This window comes from Patagioenas fasciata, chromosome 2 (assembly GCF_037038585.1).
Source record: "Patagioenas fasciata isolate bPatFas1 chromosome 2, bPatFas1.hap1, whole genome shotgun sequence".
Taxonomy (NCBI): domain Eukaryota; kingdom Metazoa; phylum Chordata; class Aves; order Columbiformes; family Columbidae; genus Patagioenas; species Patagioenas fasciata.
This window is the reverse complement of record NC_092521.1, coordinates 36868821-36890578: the sequence shown is the minus strand read 5'-3', so window position 1 is coordinate 36890578 and position 21758 is coordinate 36868821. Positions and strand designations below refer to the sequence as shown.

General features: G+C 38.2%; 1 protein-coding gene across 3 annotated transcripts in view; it reads left to right on the top strand.

Moving 5' to 3' along the window:
• PREX2 (phosphatidylinositol-3,4,5-trisphosphate dependent Rac exchange factor 2) overlaps positions 1–21758 on the top strand; it is a 171867-nt gene that overhangs the window by 34312 nt on the left and 115797 nt on the right. For all 3 annotated transcript variants that reach the window (XM_065830622.2, XM_071804036.1, XM_065830621.2), the window contains exons 3-7: positions 11604–11675; positions 11750–11872; positions 13763–13867; positions 16622–16723; positions 18495–18656. In XM_065830622.2, coding sequence (XP_065686694.1) covers positions 11604–11675; positions 11750–11872; positions 13763–13867; positions 16622–16723; positions 18495–18656 — 564 coding nt within the window. The remainder of the gene's footprint in view (positions 1–11603; positions 11676–11749; positions 11873–13762; positions 13868–16621; positions 16724–18494; positions 18657–21758) is intronic.

The window sequence follows — 21758 nt, the reverse complement described above, 5'->3', positions numbered from 1 at the left end:
TGCCCCTGTTCATTGCAGGGGATTTGGACTAGATGAGTTTGAGGGTCCCTTCCAACCCAAACTATTCTATGATTCTATGATCAAGTATAGACCTGCAGACTGTCAGACCCGATCTTGACGTCAGCTCTCCTCCGAAAGCTGCTCTGTAGCCATGGAATTGCTCCTGAAGCAATTTTGCCTGCATTTTCAAGCTATCTCTACCAGTATATTCATGCAGTGCCATGGCTCAGATGGTTTGGTCATCTCTGAGGCAACTGTACCCTGTTCCCTAAAAGGGGGCAATCGGGCTTTGTAGTGGAAGAGCAGCACCTCGTAGTCAATAAATGAATCTGTGGTCACAGCAGATCATATTGCCCAGCAGATCATATTGCCCAGCAGATGGGCCTGTCCCTGGCTCACCATCGGCAAGTTCGATGCCTTCAGTTTGCCCAGGTGTAGCAAACTGCAGTGGTCTGTTACGGACATAAGAAAAACTTGTGGAGGCGTCATTTCCTCACCCAGAGGAAGGACTGCAGGATCTAAAACTATTGAAGATGCTGGAAAACAATACTTGATATTTATTTATAGTTTCTTGATTTCCTGGTCACACTAACACCATTGTTCCCTTGTGTTGTTCTTAGAAGTCTGGTGTCTGGGGTTTTGAATGGTTTAGACAATTATTTTTTTCTTTGCAGGATAGCAACTGAAAGTACGTTCCTCACAGCAAATTAATGAATGAAATAAAAATAATAAGAATAAAAAAATGTTCCGTATCCTTGTGTAACCTTATGTGGAAAGACTCGGTGAGACTTGAGTTTGTGTAATCGATGTGGGTGTCTTGGTAAGCAGCAGCGTGTCCCGGAATGAGCAGTGTTCAGTGCTGTCAAACTCTGGTTGAGTATTAACAGATGGCAGTTGACACCAGCTTGCTCTGCTTGTAGTTGTCTGCAGTTGCGGTGCACACAGTTTGGTGAGGAGGGTGATGTGAGTGATTTAAGTAGTGCTCTTACAAACTGTCCCTGCGGACTGATTGGGAGAGGCAGTTTTCCTTGTACTATTTTTTTACAGATGTAATATCGAAAAGAGGAAAAAAAAAAAAACCCGCCCCAATCCTCTCTGCTTCAAATGAAGGATGGTTTAAAGCTTTTGATTATAACCTAGAAGAATGAGGCTCTTATTTCAGGAAAAGGTAGTAATAGGAACTCTCATCTAAAGGTCCCAGCATTCAAACAAAAAATTTCATTAAGAAGGCAGTGAAAATTGCACTGTTAATCAGGTTTTGTCTTCTGTTCCCTTATAAAAATTAATGAAAGGAGCAAGAACAGCCTTGCAATCTTTGTGTTCCTGGAGAACACATGCTTCACAGACGGTTCAGTGAAATTGTGCAATTACACTGGGCACTCATCAAAGCCAAAGACAGACCATAGACCGTAAGACCTAAAAAAACCCCCAAAAACAAACCTAAAAAAAAATCTGTGCTTGAATAGAAAGAGGGGAAAGGAACAGTGAGAGAAGGAAAGCCTATGGGAGTGTGTGTGGGGTTATTTCTCCCCAGTACTCATGTAGAATCCAGGTCCATATTTCTTGAAATTACAAATTTATTTGACAGTAAGGCAATCCAGCCACTGTGGATAAATTCAAATGGCATGGCTTTATTTCTGCAGCTCTCTTCTGGATGCGAATACGGTCCATTTATTTTTCTAAAATCATGTTCTTGGTGATCATTGTATCCTTCAAGAAATGAAACCTCCTTGATGGATGTAAACTGAGATTAGCATGTAAATGTCCTGTAATATAATTAATGTTCAGCAGATGTTTAGATGGTTGCATGAAGAAAAAAAGTCAGAGCTGATTTTTTTTTTAATCAAATACATTTTCTGATAGTTATCAGGACAATAAAGAAATAAAAGATAAACTGTGCTTTGCATTTACACAGTTCAAGCATCTCATGAATCAAATATAAACCAGAAAAAAATATTATTAATGATTGTATTTCCATGGAAATTGGCTCAAAACCATATAGACAGATGAAAATTCGTGAAACCAATCCATGGCAGGCAATAGCAGCATGTGACAATCTTTTGTTTGTAGGAAGCTGTGTGTAAAATTAAATAATTTAAATTTTTGTTATGGTTATATTCTTGTTGGAATGGAGTCGAGACAAGTAATGCAGGCATCTAATCTTCAGAAGCTGATAGTTTCTTCATTTACCAATTTTGTTCTTTGTATTTTAGTCCCAGTTCAAAGTAAAAAAAAAATAGTATTTCAAGGCAGGTTGCAAGACTTACATAGCTATAATCAGACCTTTTTCCATGGATTATGCAATATTATTTTTTTTTTTCCTATATGAGAGCTGAAACTGCTTTTTGACCTAATTATAAAGAGATCCTGCTCTCTGTGTTAGAATTGTTTTGTAAAGAAGATCTAGTTTTCCAAGGAAATTCTGAGAACTTTGGAGGCAGGGGTAAAGAAGACGACATTTAAAACTGCAAACTCATGCAGTTCTAACAGGGCAGGCATATAGGACTTCTACTTGGTTTATCTACCTGAATTCAAATATGTTCTCAGTTTGGTATATTTGTGGGAAAACCCAGAGTTCATATCATTGTCTGGGAGTTTTTCCAAATAAGTCTGTCTTATTAAGACTCAGAAATGTGACACTTGATTGTTGCATGATATGAGCTTGATAACTTTGTACCATTTGATCATCCTGGGTCCTGTCTAAAGGAGAAGTGATAGGAGTTGGGGGCATGCATCCCAGACATGAGAGATTTCCTTATGTAGGGAAGCGTTCTGATTTCTACTGATCGGAAAAGAACTTAAATGGGGTGGTTCTGCTTTTCTTTTTCTGTGATCAGGAGGGCACTTTTTAGAAGTACTGCACTCACTACAGCTTCCTTGTAGAATTAAAACTGGGGTAGAAAACTGCTGTTTCGTACTCTTCGCTTTGTGTTTTTCTTGGCATAAGTGTGCAAATCCAAATGGCAGCCAGAATTGGCACTGAATAGTGTTTGAGAAGTGCACCCTATTTATACAGCGCTGGCAATAAAAATTGTAGAACTCTCAAACACACTAATTCCTAATTAGCATCTAACCATATTAAACATTAAACTCACAGTTAAGGACTGCATAATCCAATATTAGAAAAAAATGGGTTATGTGTTGAAAACTGAGCAGGTAAAAAGGGTTTGGTGGGCTTCCATTGTGATCACCTATTGGTAGTTTCAAGTTTTCTCAGTTTCTAGGTAAAACTTTTTTTTTTTTTTTTAAATTAGCTGCTTTAATAATTATGGACTTAATAATTCATTTTAATTAGTACTGAGTCAGCTTTCTTCCCTTATTCAGATGCAATAGGAATTAAGCTTTAAATTTTAATTCTGAAAGTAGAGATGTGATGTGTTATTTCTGATTTCTTTCTTATAATCGATAATAAAGATTATAGGTCTCTTAATTCTGGTTGATATTTTTGAGTCAGAAAAGGCTAAAAACTCTTTTCAAAGATGTTAATGAACTTTGGAAAGATAAGGGAAATTATCAGAGAGTGACTTGTAATATTTTTGTGTTTTCTAATTATTATTTATCAAATTGAATCAGAAAATCTAAAAGATTCTTTCAAAGGTGTAATTTGTGACAAATATATTTATCATCTTGACCATTTTACACTTTCTGAAATTAATGAGTTGCTAAAAGAAATGGAATTTGCTCTGTAGAATTAAAATTTGTCTCGAAATATTTTGGAAATGTCAAATTCTTCCAAATCAGTGTTCTACTAAAAAGAAAAAGTTTAGAAAAATCATCGTTTTGGGAGCAAAAATTAAATGAAAATTCAAGATTTTTTTTATTGATTAGAATAAGCAGACGTGTCTGCATAGAAGAAGCAAAAGCTGTAGTATGAATACAAAGGTTTCGAACATATGGATTGTCTTCTAATTATGATTGCAATTTAACGGGAACATGCTGTTACTTCCAGGTGGACAGATGCTCTGAGGTTTCCTAGTTTCTTGTTTTGATGTGCTGGTGAATTCACGGAGGTTTCCCAGTAAGGACCTCATGTTCTGTAAATTCAGGAAACTGCTGACTTTTAGGAGGGGTAAACTTTGTTTGTAGACGTCATTTCTCTTCCACTCCCACCTGAGTGATACAAGATCAGTTGTATGATTAGCGGTATGTTGTTCAGTTTGTAACGTGCACCAACAGGACCGGGTGATGTCTTACCAGAGGGAATTCCACATACATGTGAACATTTTTCAATCTGGAGTGTCTTTTTCTTCATCAGAAAATCTTAAAGCTACAATAAGGGTTAATCTTGTACTTCTTCAGTAGCATGCTCAAAACATTTATTGAAATGGATGCCTCATTTGCTTAGTTTATCTGTTGCAATCCCAGCAGACTGTTCCAAAAATCACATAGGACAGGCAAATAGCTCTTTATCCTTGCCAAAAAATCTCTGTTGGTGATGCTGAGACCAGAATCTAACCTGTTTGCATTTTCAGTGGGATTAGCAGCAATCAGTGTTGCATAAAATATTTGCCAAAGATATTAGACAGACTCTACCTTCTGCTCAACTTGCAGATGGGGTTCACCCCTTATGCCAGTGTGTGGCCTTTCTCTAAAGCTCTATTTAAGCTACATTTTAATGAAGAAAAAGTTTAGATGATTTTCTAGCAGCTTTCTGCACATGGCTTCAGATTGTAGCAGCATGTGTGAGTCACCCTGACATCCAGCCTCTGATTTGGGAATTTACTTAGGCGTGATCTTAAATGTAAGCATGTGAGGAACTCCATCGTTGTTCTTCAACCAAACTTGTATTGACCAGCAAGACCATAGCTAGTCCTCAGAAAACCCAAAATGAAGATGTGGGTGACGGGTTTCTTGATATCAGGGGAGAAAAAGGAACAGATATCATCTGATCTGGGCCAGGAAAAGCTTGTACTAAATCTTCTTGAGAATAGTTTCAGTACAAGGAAGAGGGTGGAGACATCAGACTTCCCGCCTGGCTGAGGGGAACTGGACTTTCACTATAAATCTCTTGCTTTCATCTGCTATGGAGCTGAAAGGGAGGAAGGGATCAAAAGTGAAAGTGCAGTCATAGCTCAGGTGATTTTAGAGGTGGGGAGATCAGGTTAGGGGGCACTTCTTCATCAAAGGAGGAAACTGAGTTGGGAGTCTCAGTGGGCATGAAAGGATGAAGAAAATGTGCAATGAAAAGTTGAAAAATATTGTCAGTGACTAGAGAAATGCAGAAAAGATGACTGAGAAAGAGGACAGGGTGAGGAAAGGTTTTCTTCTCTTGGCAGAAGTTTTCTGATATAATAAAGAAAAGCTTTAGCAGAATACTAAAAGGGAGGGAGAAAGGGTGAAGATTATCGCATAATGTGGCAGCATACTTAGAATGTGTGAGAAAGTTATGAAGATACATGTTTCTTCAATGCACTCATTTTATGTGTGGGTGTTTACTTCTGAGTTTATGTTTATTTGAAGGAAGGATGCCAGGGATGCTCTTTTCAACAGACTGATGCCGCTTTGGGTCAGATGAATGGAGAAGGGAATAGTTTGGTCAGTTGTGAAAGGAAATGAGCACTAGAATGGAAAATATTGCAGATGTGGTCCATCTATTCCCCTGTCCTTACAGGCAGCTTTGAAAGTCGCTCTAAGTACAGTAGGGAGAAAGAACACATCTGACCTTGGCTGATGCTGCCTCTGCTGCTTGTGATTCATCCCGTCCTGCAGGCAAGATGGGAGAAACAGGTGGTGCCTCAGCTGGTGAGTTACTGGAGAGGGAAGAAGAGTCTTTTGTTCAGCAGCCGAAGCCAGTCTGAGCAGCCACTGCCTCTGCTCCTGGCACAGGTTAATGGGGAGAGGAGGGGAAGAACACAACGCTCACCACAGCTGCTATTGCTGCTGGAGACTTCTCTGCCAAAATTGTTTTTTTGGGGCAAAATCAAGGAAAAGCGCTTCGACGAAACTGACACGGTGTTCTTCTGGGACTTGGAATCTGATGTGCCTTAATTATAGCGTGCAAAACCTCAGGCTGCTGTGGAAAATACTGCATTGATGTCTGTGAGCTCAATTAGTCATTATAAGAAATTCCATTTGGCTAGTCACCTATAATTTTGAGCAGTTTTCTTCCCAAGTTTAGGTCTCTGTGTTCTCTCTAAGATCATTTGGAATATTGTGAAAAGAGGAAAATATTTTCTGCCATCCAAATACCTATAGCTATACTGAGAATGTAAAGAATAAACACAAAACCTGCAAGTATTTCAGCTTTGTGTTTCTAAATTTGTGAAGATAAGCCTATTATCATAGACAATTATAAGAATTGTAATATATGAACATTTTTCTTGTTGTGAGTTTCTTCTAGGATTTTGTCTTTTTTCATTGTGTAAAATAAAATTTTGTTCAGTTTTAATGGACATCTTGCTAGTTTTATTCAGCAGGCTTCAATATGATAGATTAGGTGCTTCAGTTGAACTGTTTTTCTTAAAGTGAAAACATACAGGAAGTGACCTTATAAAAATATTTATGTTTTCACAGTCCACCTTGGTTTCGTTTATTACAGTATGAAGGGTAGAAACAATGTTAAAAGAAATACAAAGGGAAAAAAATAAGGAACTTTTTCTTTAGTTCTTTTTTCAAATGAAAAAGAATATTTTTTTCTAGTCTCAGGAAAGTAGGATGATTGCTTTCAGAAAAATAGTTACATATATTTTGTGATCCAGGTGCTCTAACATAATTTCAGGAGTTAATTTCTTATCTGTTGTGAAGGCAAAAACTCTTTGTGCCCCGGGACTCTTCTGCAGGCAAACTTCTTTGTCTTCCCTGATTTCATTCCAGATGTCAGAGGAGTCGTTTGTGCTGTTGGCAGCTTCTTGTGGTATCTGTAGCACTGATGCTTTTATTTTTTTTTAACAACACAGAGAGCAACTATGGAGAAAAACAACCCAACAACACTACTCTTATTTTGATAAGACCAGAAGTAAAATCCCCAGAACAGGAACTCAGTGTGTGTTCTCTGTGAAACATGCAGCATCGCGAAATGGCAGCAGATCAACAGACAGGCAGACACGCTAGTGTTTATTTGCCATAATGAACGGATTTCTTAATGATTCCTTGAATTTGGATTTTCAGCCTTTATGTTTGAATTTTCAGTCCTGATGTTTCCTGTACTGTGTTAAGCAGTGTTAGGTAAAGGGTAAAAGAGTTACAAACAGGGTCTAGTACAGAATCACAGAATGTTAGGGATTGGAAGGGACCTCGCAAGATCAAATACCCAGTCATGAAAAAATTATGTACTTATCTTCGTTGGTATCGTTAGTATGGAAACTTCTCAAAATGTTCTATATAATTCTATATAGTTATATATAATGCCACGTTTCTCAAAGGTAGAGGTGAATTACCCACCTCCTTACCAGCATGGTACAAAGACCCTGAGTCATAGCCAGAAATAGAGTTTTTATGTCCCCAGTAGGACCCGAGCAGAGTTAGGGTACCTTAGCCCTAAACTGTTAGATATTTTACATGTAGCTGCTCTGCTACTCCAGAAGGCTCAGTTAGTAGCCCATGTTCTGGTCTGTGAGGTCATCAAACTTGGAACTTCTAAATCATGGGACTTCTAAAGATGCGCCTGTGTTTAGAATTTTCTCAGCATTTTTGGCCATTTCTTCCCCAAAGCAGCTATACAGTGATCATTTAGATGCCATTTTCTGTTAATGAAGTTTCCAGAAGGATGCTTAAGGAAGTCTAGATCTCTATTTTGAACTTCAAACTTTGCAGAACCAGGGGTTGTAGAAATCTGAATGAGTCAAGGATATTCCTAGAATGACAAAGTTTTCCATAGACAGGTCTAAAAACTGAGAAACAGAAGTGGATTATTTTTTTAATGTAAGTAACAAACATCCTGTCTTTTGTCTTTCCTCTTCATCTGATCTTTTAAATTTAGACTGTTTTTGATGGTACTCAGCCAACTTGCTCGTCTGAAATGTTTCATGAAGGTTTCTTTTAACTCTGAATTTAGGAAATCTGCAAGAGTCTGGTTGGCAGAGATTGCTGGGGCAGCGCTGCAAGGGTGAATCCCTGTACTGTAGGAATGTACAACAGAATGCTGGTAGCACAAGGTCATAATTTGGAAAATTATGTGATGTTTAAACTATATGGCTTTACTGATGCTTCAGAAAAATAAGAACTGAAGGTAATATAAAAGGAACTCAGGAATCCACTTAAAAAGCTTTTGAGAAAGTTGATGATTGCCATCCAGGTGATGAAGGTCTGGAATCCCAGAGTGCAGAGAGATAACATTTTAGTCTCAGTGCTTGATGTGCTGAGAAACATCTACATGAATGTAGGTGGAAGTTGAAATAACCCCTGCAAGACAGTCAGGATACTCCAGGAACCAAAACTGAGTCATGATTTACTGACATGTATGCATGATAAATGAAATTGCTTTAGGTTTGAGCTGATTCTTTACTTTGGAGTTTTTTGGTGTTTGTTTTTTCCTCAGTCCAGGAGCAGGGGTTATTGAGCTGTGTCCTTGCCGTTTGTAGTGCTCTGCTCCTTTGTGCAATGTGGTGCTCAGTAATGAGTCTGGACTTCGAGCAGAAAACTTGAAGTTCTGGTAGAATTTTTAGAAACCATTTGGTGCTATTTCAGGGGAACTTCTGACTTTTTTTTTTTTTTGGTGTTGTCTGGTTCTTTAGTGAATCCTAAATTGGCTGAGGTGTCCATTTTGCTTTTCTTTCATTTTTTTACAGATGTGTTTTTTCTACCATTAGTAATAGTTTATGTAGTGTACCTTCGAAAGCTTCAATAAACTGTTTTCTGTTAGCTCAGTAGCTGTCAACTCCTGAGTACTTTCAGAGCATTCTTATATATTTTCCTTTTAAGGTCTGATATTTCTGTGTTGGGATCCTCCTTAAAGCTGCCTACAAATCACTTGCTTTTCCTTTGTTTACTGATTAACCAAGAACTGTTCTTGGTTATCCTCAGTTGATGTTCAAGTGATTTTTGGAGTCTCTTGAGTAGTCATCTCTCTTTAAGACCTACTGTATATTAATTCAAATTCAGAGACATTTATCCTTCCGTAGTCACAGTGCTGGATTAAAGTTATTTTACACTGTAACAAAAGCAGTTACTTCTCCATCCTCCTGCCTGATGATAGCTGTCTGTTCTACCTGACGGAGTCCTAGAGCAGAGGTATTGTGTGTATGGAGTCAGTGGTGTCTCTGTGTTCCAGGAAGGGAGTTGATGGGGGCATTTGCATCACGGAAACGTGAATTTCACTTTTGCTTTGCATTGCTCACACCACACTGTGTGAACTCCACCAAGGATGGGTCTTGGTGGCAGGCGGATGAAGGTAGACAGCCTCATCCCTACCTGCATTCCCATGAATTATCTTACACCACTCTTCTAGAAATGAGAGATTATTACAATTATTTTGGTATTTGTGGCTTTGTAGTGCTCTCATGTAAGTGCCCTGAAGTATTCAAATGGTCACATTAGTTGATTTGTGGGACATAGCATTATGTGTGGTGTGGTTTTTTTTTTTCTTTCCAGGAAGCAAATATGTGTTTAGGGACAAATCTTTAGGAAAAACTGCTAGTGACTGCACTACCCCTGCAGTATGAGTACAGCAAAAATGACATGGTTTGGCCTGGCTTGCACCAAGTTGCTGGAAGGGGCTGAAGGCATCCTGGGTCTCCCTGCCTTTGTTAGTGACTTGTGCCTGGGTTCTGTGAGAGCTGGGATTTTCTTGAGTTCGGTTTCTGATAACCTCTGCAGATGTGGGCTCTGGGGCAGTGCTGCTTGGACAACTCTGTTTACTGCAGCTGATGTATACTCCTCTTGACCTCATGACTCTTGGCTGGTGTCTTGAATCACTCGAGAATAACTACTGCCCCGAGCTCCCAGATCGCGCTCAGCTTCGCCTTCAGCCAAGTGAACGTTCACCTTCCTTCACAGTTCCAGGAAACGAAGATCTTCTGGGATAACATGAGTGTGGACAAGCAGTATGTTTGGTCTGTGGGGAAATAATGGGAACAGAGATTACAGATAGCAAAAACAAGCACGAGCTTCAGAGGTAGTTCTTGTGTGGTTTGGGTTTTTTTTTTTGTTGCTCTCAGTTCTAAAGTATATTTAATACTGTTGGCTGGTTTAGTGAAAGCTTTCAAAAATTAATTTAGTCACACAGTTAAACAGGCTTTCTCACTCTCGGTGGGATTGGCTGTACACCGTACAGGCGATGCACACAGCAAATTTGCCCTAACCCCTGGGGATATTTGTAGCAAGGAAGGATATAAAGGGCTGTTGTCCACCAGCAGCAAACTGCTGCAAATGAATTAGTGACATTTTTTACCACCAATAAAACATTAGAAAGAAAGCACAGGGAAAAGAGGGATTTAAAGAAGTAGAAAATCTACATCACTGGAGAGAGTTATATAAAACATACAATATGCTGGAAATATTCCAAACTTAATTCTGTTTATGTCCTGAGTAACTAGATTTGACTCTTCAGTAATGAATGTGTAATGCCAGTTACATAGCTTGCTTTAACAGAGAAAGGATCACTGCACTTGGGAATGAAAATGTTTAAGTCCCAGCAGAGAGAAAAAAAGGGATGCTGTGACTGCTGTCCTTCCACACAGGGGTTATTTATTGCCTCTTTTATGGAATTTGCACCACGCCAGAATTTAGATGACTTTGTGTACAGTGTACAATGCACAATGACTTGGAGCTAAATGGTTAGGAAAGCCATGACATTTGTGCACTTGTGGTGCCAGTTTTTAATGACTGAAGAATATGAGTGTCTGTGTGAAGAACTGTCAGTGTAAGATTTTTAGTCTGCCATCTGTAGAAATTTGCAGAACGTACCCAAGTCTTTGTAGTGGAATTACTTACTAAAAATTAATTATACCCTTGGTACCTGAAATGTGATTTGTATATTTTGGAATGATTTACTGTACCTGTCTTCTTGTTGTTTCCAGTTCTTGAATGTTAAATATATGAAAACTTACTCCTGTGGTATTTCATTAGTGGGATTACTAACTTCTCATTCGATCCCCAAGAATGTGTTTTTTGGCAAGGGAAGAGTGAACATTTTTGTTAAGCAAAACCAGGTGCAGCTGACTGTTGTTTAAGCCAATTTACTTACAATAGATTTGATTATTAATACATCAAAAATCTTACTTGTGGTTACTGTGGTAAAAGTTACATTTCATAGTAGTATCTCCTAACTACTTTTAATGTAGAAATTAGTGGCTTAATTTGGTTTTTCTTGTAGTCAGTTTGTAACGTGCTAGAGTGATATTTTGAAAATGACTCATTTTGCTCTTGCTTGAGATCATTATGAGTGCAAGGTGGAAGTGGTACTTCAGAGAATGTTCAGTTTCTCAGCTTCATTAATATTTCACTGTTTAACTCTTTTAAACACTATGTGGATAGGATTTTATATCATGTTAGGATAACAGGACTACTAAGTTTTTTGTAAATAAACCACTTACTTAGGTTCCAGATAATATCCTGATGTGACGCTATATCCAAAGCATAAGAAATTTAGGAAACAAATTCTAAGTGCAAAATGCCGAAAGTTGTTCCTGAAATAACTTTTTCCTTATTTGTCTTTTTTCATGCAGGCTTTCCTTCACCGAATGATCCAATGGGCTACGGCCAAAGTGGATAAAAATGTCACAGAAGAGACAGTTAAGGTTGGTCTCCTAATTGCATATTTCTTCTGTTTCGTATCTGATGTTTTATTTATGTATCTTTTATTCTTTTGCAGATGTTGTTTTCAAATATTGAAGATATTCTTGCAGTTCACAAAAACTTCCTGTCCCTGGTAGAGGAGTGCTTACAGCCAGAACCTAATGCACAGCATGAAGTTGGAACCTGCTTTCTTCATTATGTATGCTAGCTCTTATTATAGCCTTATTTAACTTTTTTCCTTTATGAATGGTCTTTTATTAATTACTGTCATTGTGATGAGTGTATATAGTCATGAGGACAAAACAGGACTTAATTGCTCAATGTTGAGCACTTTGAGGTCATCTCTTGGTTACTGTTATTTAAAAAAAAAGGGGGGGGGGGAGAGGAAAATGAAGAAAGAAGATATCAAATTAGCAAACTTTTGTTGTTTTATCAATTTTATATTCACCAAATTAGCCCAGGCTGACAAACTGAGCCCTGCAGAGTGGATGAGCCTGGTGCCTATACCTGAGATGGAGGTGCAATAATCAGGGTTACGTGAAGCCGCAAAAGTAATAATTTGCTTTATTTTTATTTCCTCTTGATACTAGGCAAAAAATGTTAATATTTAACAAAGAATTGTGTATTCTGGGTAAAATATCTCCATGGTTCTGGACTGTGAAGATATTTTACTTCTCACAACTGCAGTGCCTCCACAAGTATGTTTGTATGTCCTGTAGTAATGGTTTCTAGGAGTATTATTTTTCCTGTTGGAGCAAAACAAGGATGTCAGTGTTACAGAGCTCTGCAAAATCAACGCAAGTTGGTTTGCTTTCAGTTGTAGGCCTAACAAAAAGTCTATGTTTCATCATTCTCTCTTGTTAGAGTCTCATTTATTTGCTACATCTTTGTTTATTCGTTTTGGGAGAAGAAAATTATTGAAGGTTCATGGAAACATTTTACGGAAGTTCAGTAACATTAATTTTTGACTCTGCAGAAGTATGGATCGTATTTGCAAACAAGTGTTTGCAGACAAAATAGGTAATGGTGTCAGCAAATAACCCATTCATGCATTTTCTTCCTGATTTTTTTTAATCCTGTGTTTTGTGATAGTACAGCCTCTCAAATTATTCAGCAAAATGTTACAAACTTCATCAAGCCAAGTGTAAGGTCTTACACCTGGGAAAACATAATCCAGGAGTGCTGCACAGGCTGGAACCTACCCAGCTGGGGAGCAGCTCTATGGAAAGGGACCTGAGGTCCTCGTGGGCAACAAGCTCAGTGTGAGTGACCAGTGTGCTGCTGCGGCTAAGAAGGGGAACGGGATGCTGGGCTGCATCAACAAGGGCATCACCAGCAGAGACAAAGAAGTCATTATCCTGCTCTACTCAGCACTTGGCAGGCCACACCTGGAATACTGTGTTCAGGTTTGGTCCCTGCTACACAAAAAGGATGTGGACAGGCTGGAGAGGGTCCAGAGAAGGGCCACAAAGATGATCAAAGAACTGGACAGCCTCTGCATGAGGAAAGGCTGAGAGGACTGGGTTTGTTCAGCCTTGAGAAAAGGTGGTTTAGGGGAGACCTCATCACTGTGTTCTGGTATTTGAAGGGTGGTCACAGAGAATATGGAGACTCTCTTTTTACATGGAGTCACATGGGAAAGATGAGGGGTAATGGATACAGGTTACTTCTGGAGAGATTCCGATTGGACACAAGAGGGAAATTTTTCACAATGAGAACAATCAGCCATTGCAATAATCTCCCCCAGGAAGTGGTAGATTCCTCAGCATTGGACACTTTTAAGATTCAGCTGGACAGGGTACTGGGCCATCTTGTCTAGACGGTGCTTTTGCCAAGAAATGTTGGACCAGATGATCCTTGAGGTCCCTTCCAACCTGGCATTCTATGATTGAAATTCCCAAGTGATGCTTCCAAACTGTTCATAATTCTAATTTAAAGCTGGATCTCAAATAGTAAATGGAGGAGGAAGAGCTGACTTTCCTATATTAGCTATTCATCTTTGAAAAGGGTTAATCCCATGTTTTATTAATTAAAAAAAAAAAAAATCAAAATTGCAAGTGAAAACCAATGTATTTCTTTGTTTCTGCAGAAAGAGAAATTCCGTATCTATGATGAATACTGCAGTAACCACGAGAAGGCACAGAAAGTTCTGCTTGACCTTAACAAAATAAGAACAGTGCGGGCGTTTCTTTTGGTAAATAAACTTTGAACTGCTGGGTTTTTTTTTCTTTTGTTTTGTTTTGTTTTTTACTGGATAGTGAATTGTTAGCACTATTACCTCCACCATGTAACAACTACAGGCACATGTGCAAGTGGTTAGCAGGCAGTTTCAGCTGGGGGTGGTGTTTCCAGAGGAAGGGGTTGTGTTTATCACACTTTCACTGCTGCACGTGGATCTGTGCATAATATGGCATTAGCAAGTGTGCCTTGAGCTTGCTGGCCAAGAGGCAAAGGTGTAAATCCAGCCGTGTCTGTAGAAATGAAAAAGAGTAGGGTGAGATATATAAGGAGGGGCAGAGAAAGCTTAAGGGCTCGTCAGAACTTCTGAAGAGAAGGTCCACATTCTGATACTGTAGCCACAGCTGCACCAGGGAGAAGAACATTTTGCTATGGATCATGGAGTAGCCATCCTGATGTTAGACACTGACTTAATCTGGGGTCAAAAGAAACAGCTACACAATTAGTTTTTCACTTTATAAGACAAATAAAGAGGGGTTTTAAAATGTTAAGTATGACAGTTCTCATGATTTTTCCCACAGCAAGACCAGTTTCCATGTAAATACTGAGTTTCGTAATAGCTGACATTGGTTGCTAAAAGGATTCAGTATGGAATGATTGTTGTATTTTCCTTCATGGTGTCTGTGAGAACAAGGTCAGCTTTGACATGGCGGGCCTTATTGGAACTTAAATGCCTGAGAAGGTACCCTCAGATATGATATCCAATTTCAGACTGAGCAGAACTGATTATTGCGTTTTAGGACTGCAGATAAAAGCATCACAGATGTGATTAAAAAAAAATTATGCCAGTGCTGTCACTATCACAAGTTTTATTTAATTGTATTAGTTATTTTTAGCATCGAGTAGGCTTTCATTACTGTTGTTGACAGAGTCCTTAATGAAATTGTCCTATTGCAGCTCATTACATTTTTGTAAGATACTGGGTCTGACTCCCTAACTGCATTTACTTACAGCCGGGTTAATGAGCAGTATGGGAATTTCCTCATTGTAGGGTGTACTGGGTGACATGAAGTGCCATCTGCCTTCTTGCTAAGAGCCTCTTGTTCAGCAGTGTTCCATTCATATTTAAAAGCAGCTTCAACGTTGTCCTATTTTTCCTTAGCAGTTGACACAGTATCCTTCACCTTGTCCCACATTGAGGAGCTTTCCACGCACAGTTCTTGTATTGAGAGCAGCATGGCCAGGCTCAAGATGACAGGTTGAATGCTGACTACAGAGACAAAAAGCAATATACTTTGAGAAGGATTGCAAAGAACTTGTTTTGTGAGAAAGGAAGACAAGCATGTAGTTGTGGCAGTTCATGGTGTGTCAGTGTCATGTACTTGGGGTGCATGCACAGGGTTCTCGCATTTGGTTTGGGTTCCTCCTTGAGTCAGGACCTGTCTGTAGAACAAATGGCAACAGTCTAACCTAGAGAACAGGAGGTCTGACTATGCAATTCAAAAGTACAACTGAAGCCTTCTACCCAGACAGAACAGTTCAGGTCATTAGAGATATGATTATCTGTAAATAATCAGGAGCTGAAAACAGACTTTGGAGGCTTTATGTATAGAGACAGTCATTGTATAAACCTGTAGTCTGCATTGCCGTTATCCTGCTCAGTCTTTATCAGTTAAGGTTTTTCGTTGGAAGGTTGAGATTCCTTTGGATAAAGGATCCTTTAGAATAAGACAGAAGCTGGTTAACCATGAAGTACAAAGCAGAGACTTGAGCGTGGGTGTAGAGATCCCTCTGGCAGTGTTGATGTTGGGATATGTGTGTTGTGAGTTACATGCAGAGCTGAACAACCACCCAGTTGTGGAGCCTCTGTTCCATCAACAATGTGTCAACATCCAGATTTGTGGCCTGTGTCAACATACCATCTGGCTGCGTTAAACTGCTTTTGTTTAGTGTTCTCAGTTTAGACATCTTGCTCTTTGAAGCGGTAGATTATCTCATATCATTGCATCACAATTCCTTCTGATCTCTCCAAAAAATAATTTCCGTCATCACTTAGGTCTCTATGTACTTACACTTGAATTCCAGCAATTTCAGATGTTTGCTGTGGTGTCCCTTGCATACTTCATTATCTCAAATGGCCCTTATCCTTTTCTCTTTCGCAGATGCTTTATCATGGATGCTTCCACCCAATATCTCATTCTCTGCTTCCATAGTTGCATGTCTTGCAAAACTCCAATATTCTTTAGCTCACGACTGAGGATATTTTATTCATTGCACACTGTATTTAAATATAGAAGTATGTAAACAGAAGGCCTTTCTTGGTGTGTGTATTAGATGGCCATATTAAAACTTTCCAAAACATCTTTGGTACTACTTACTGTCATGAACAGACCTTTTGGAACAAACAGCACCTATAACGGTCACCCTGAAAATACCGAAGTGCGAAAGCGTATTTTTAGCGTTTTATTTACATTATTTCATTTTTAAACTTTAAAAAAGACAACTCTTTGATGGGATGAAGAGGATACCTATGCCTGCATAACACCACTGAAGCTTCCATGTCATGTATGATAGTGAATGTACCTGCCTGTGCGTGTGTTCAGGCCTGTTCTTTAGACACTCCTGCAAACCTCCCTCATCACATAGTTAACATACGTATCTAACTGATATATAGCTTAGCCAATATTGCTGCGTGCATGTGCCCTTGTCTTTATTTATGATCATTTTATTGTGATTTTTGTTTAAATTTCTGAAACTGTTCCCAATCTAGAATTGCATGCTTCTTGGAGGACGCAAGAACACAGATGTACCATTGGAGGGATATCTAGTAACGCCAATACAGAGAATATGCAAGTATCCCCTTCTTTTGAAGGTACTTACAAGATTTTTATCTAGGACTTTATACTTCTGTATAAAACTGGTTGCTAAGCATAATTCCAAACTGCAGGAACAATCTCTCTAGACAGTGAATAATCTCTTTATTAGATACTGGACCCAGACTTGCTCTCATTAAAGCCAATGGCAAGTCTTCTGACATCAGTATTAAAAGGACTGAGGAGTTTGGCTGGGGAAAGATGATTAGCTCCCTTCTGCATCTAGTTCTAAGGTTGCCTCTCCATTGTTGAACAGAAGGGAGCAAACTGAGGGAGTTTAATGAGACTGATTTCAGCTGGATTTGACCATGTCCTTGCTTAAAGTGCTTGGCGTAGCAGGGTTTGTTAGTGACACGCTTTCATGATTATTACTTACCATCACCAAAACGTAAATTAAAAATGTTTCTGGAAATTATTTGTAAGAAAAACTGTAGAGTAACAGTAAGATGCTGTAGGTGGTTCTATGCACATTTGTATGTTTATTCTTATCTTACTGTTACAACTTTCTAAATTAAGTTTTATGCGCTGATAAACATTAGATATTCAAACCTCTGTGTTACTGACATTTTTTGCATGTTAGGAAATCAAATAATACAATCATCAGAAAAGCAAACATTTAAAGCAAATTTATGTTTAACAAAGTAAGGTTTAATATTGTTTATTGTTTCAAACGGTGAGAGAAAAGCCAGAGCAGATTCTGCTCTAGAAGCTACTTGAAACCTGATTATTGGACAGTATTTTTCACCACCTATGTGTGAATTTAGGTCTGAAACACTGCCAGTTATGAAGCATATGCATCTCATTGCACTGACAAAAATCTATAAGTGAAGATGCTAAAATAAACGTTTTTAAAACAAGTTAAAGAATATAATAACTGCAATGAGATTTGAGTCATCCCCAGATATCTGTGGTTTTACAGTTCCTTTGGCCTGTTTTAACATTATTTTTGTCTTCTATTTTTTGAGTGAAGGCTCTAGAGACAAAACAAGGGAAAATGACTAATGAATTACTTCATGGATACATTTATATTAATATATTTATGTTAAATTTAAGTACAGGGTGTGGTGACAGCAGGGTTAGGACTCCAGGAGGAACGTACCCATCCCTCAGTCAGGGTATGCACTGAAGGCTGTAGTCTGTCCAGCTGTAAATGGGTATGTGGTAGTTTGAGTTGGGAAATCTCAAATGAATACTGGCAACTCCCCTTTTGTTTTTTGGTATGGCTGCCATTACCAGTAACCACCTGAAATCAGTGAGTCACCTAAGCTATTGTTCAGTGCTTTGGTGTTTTGCACTAGTTTAAACAATAGTGTGGAGCTAAAGGAACATGGGGTTTGCCGTGAGTTGCAGGAAAGGCAGATGTTAATTTTGACGTCAGTAAACTTAACATTTTAAAGCAGAATTGTTATCTTTGCTATTGAACAGTTCCATCCTGTGGAATATAAAAAAAACCAACAATCATCAAAAAACCAAAACCAAACCCAAAAACCCAACAAACGTAGCTGAGGGGAGAAAGTAGCTGAAATGCAAACTTATTAATAAGTAGTGATTACTTTTATTGTTAGTAAACTATTTCTCTGAGTTTTAGTGTCCTAATAGGACACAGTGCTGCAGGATTTGTTACTTTTCTACCCAGTAAAAGAGAAGTCTGACTACTTTTTGATTTTTGGATCCTAGTCAATTTAAGCCTCCTGTAATTTACATTTAGAGATCAAAGACAGGTTTCTCTTTTCTTATTTTATTTATTTTTTTTTTCTAATGTTTCAATAGGAGTTACTGAAGCGGACTCCAAAGAAGCACAGTGACTATGCGGCACTAATGGAAGCCCTCCAGGCCATGAAAGCTGTCTGTTCCAACATAAATGAAGCCAAGAGACAAATGGAAAAATTAGAGTTTTTGGAAGAATGGCAGTCTCATATTGAAGGATGGGAGGTACTGTCATAAGATTTGTTGCTTTCTTTATTGAGGAGAGAGTAACATTTTCGACAAGCATGTATTGCACTCTTTTTGTGATCCTGAGGGTACTGTCAGCTCCTCAGTTCTGTGAAATCACAGCTTTTATTTGGGATCTACTCTGTAAATTAAATGTTATCCATGATGGAGAATGGCTGTATAAAATAGCAGATTTCCAGGAAAGAGTGCAAATGTTTACCGTTTGGCTTAGAATAGTGGTCATTTATATCAACACGTATGTGCACACAGATGCGGATCTGGAAATCCTCGTGAAACTGCTGCTCTGATTTAATTGCCGTCAATGACTGCTGAACAGCATTTTGCCTGGTTGAAAAAAATTCTGGTTGTTTATTATTGGCTGAGCCCTGAGCCCATTAGTTTTTGTCAGCTCCTAGGTAGTCTCTTATTACTGACTGAGCTAAATGTAAATATGTTCAAAAGAATTTGTGTAAGACTATATATTTTGTTGGTTTACCTTTTTTTTTTTTTTCTTCATAGTTTGCAAATGGAAGAGCTTTAGTGCTTTAGTTTTAGGAAGTAACCATAGGTTTGTTCCTGAGTTAAATCTTGAAGAGTAACCAGAAGAGTCACCCTTTCCCCTAGATAACAGCATGATGGAGAAGTTGTAGCACCAAAATCTTCCTTTTGTATTATTTTGAGCACTGTTTTATACAGAAAGGTAAATGTAGACACATGTATCTTTAAATTGCCTTGGGTATTTTTCATCAAAATGTCTGAGCTGCCCAGGCTGAGGTGAGAAGGAAACACATATGAAGTCCAAGTAAAAGAAATCTAAAGCAAGTAATAGAAACTTTCTTTTTAATGAGTTTTGAATATGATACATGGGGTTTTTTTAAGAGACAAATTTCAACATGGAAGTAGTTCTTTGCTCTTTTGAATACTTTACTGAGATGTACTACTACTGTTCCTGAGAGAGCTGCTTAAGAACTAGAAGAAGAGATTTTATCCCTTTAAGCTTTGTGGAAGGCTTGCTGACTGGAAAAAATAGCAAGAGAAATTTATTTTTGGCACATTAGGCTGATAGGCTAAGACCGATCTTTCAACTGTATAGTGTGGAATTGCCTTTGTACAGTGCAGAGAAGGTAAAAGTTTAGGGATGCTGATGGGACACTGAATTAGAGAAAGCTTTGAGATAGACCCACCTGAACTTTAACTGACAGTTGCCCAAGAAGTCTGACTACTAAAAATTAGAATATTGACTCAAAGAGCCAACTTTTAAGTAGACACTCATAGTAATAGATAACAGAGCAGAAACGCAATTCATACACAGCTCTGTTTTCTCCCTGCATCTCCTGCTTTTACCAGGCCTACTGTTTGTTGAACCTGCTCTGTTTCTGCAGCAGAGGCTTCAGCCTCCCCCTGCCTTGCAGGAGGGTTCAGCAGAACAAGCCACTGTCTGAAAGAAGCATAAAAATCACACTGAACAAAGAACCTCCTGAGTACTGCCGGTGACACTGCAGAATTGTTTCCAGTCTGCTCCACGTGAAGTCTCCTGATCTGTGGACTTGCGCAAACCTTTGGTTTGTTGTTAATGGAGTAGTGTGGGAAGATTTGGTTCATTCAAAACATGGATTAAGCAACTAATTTTACTGTAATCAAAATTCTTCATGTTTTTTCAGTGCATTGTGGGACTTGAAATGTATCGCTTAAGGCACTTTTCCTGTAGCAGCATTTTCAGGAACTGCTCTTCCATTTCTGTAATTGGGGCAGGTATAATTTAGAGCAGAGAAATTCTCTTATGGCAGAGTTCAGGGCGCTATAGTCTTCTCGTACATGACAGTCAAGATAACACATTCCACAATAATTCTCTGTGCCTCAAGAAAAGGAGTTTTGGGCAGTACAAAAGCTATATAATTGCTGGTCTGTATTCAGACAAACCTTTCTGCGTTTAGTTGTGATCTTCAATCTCAAAAAAAACCCCCCATCGTTAAAGACAAATGACAGTGTGTACTCATTGCATGATATTGTTTGTAGGATTTTAAAAAATAAAGGACTGCTTAGATAAAGGAAACCTCTAAATTCAGAGGAGGTCTAGTTGACCTAACACTTTCCAAAAGAAGCAAGTATCTTAACAGCTTCTTGTTTAGACTAGGTGAAAATAAGTTTCAATTTGCTTGTCATCAGCAATAACTTGGAAGGATTAGTATATGTGTATATTAAAATGCATTAGACATGCTTGTGCAATAACTACATGATAGAAGTAGTAGAAAGTTAAGTGCTTACGTTGCTGAATATTTTATGGCAAGGAAATTTGTTAAATAATTGTTATTGCATATCACTGACATTACTCCTCTTATTTTCAACATTTAAATTAAGTTTTCTACTGCAGTACAATGGTTAAAATTCTCCCACTTGCTTGCAGTGCCTGAGTATTATAAATATTTGCCAAATCCATCTTAATGAACACTCAAGTATAAAGTTCCATGCATTATTAGTCATATAAGTTGTTGAAGAACTGACTGTTCTCAAACGTGTGACCGTGAAAACAGAATCCACTTTGCTACAATAAGTTTCTTCTGAATCCTTAATATGACATACAGTAGTAAATATGTTTGCAGTTGGAAATATATTAATGAGCAAAGGTAACACTATGGAGAGAAACATGCGGAACAGACTTATTCTTTCTGTGCTCAGAATGTATTCTGTGAACCATAACATAGTAATTTCCTTCCAGCCTTGGGGTTTTGTGGTTATTGTTATGCCCCCAATTTAATTTTAGGATTTCACTTCTTCTTGAACTCTGAAATGGTGTAATTAGTTGTCTTAAAATAGCATGTTTTCAGTAGAGTTATGTGGCGTTTATTGTACTTAGCTGATCAGGTTTGTGATCATATGGCAACCACAGGGTGCCCAATCTGGCAAAATCACGCATCTTTTTCAAACATAATGAATGATTAGTCTTTGAAATTATAAGAACTCCAGAGCATATATAAGACCTAACAGTATTTTGAATGATACCCAACAACAAGGCAAAAAATCTTTGAATACAATGTATGAGAGTGGATTTAATTAAATAAACATCTGGTTTTCTGAATCACCTAAAAATAAAGAGACAAACTT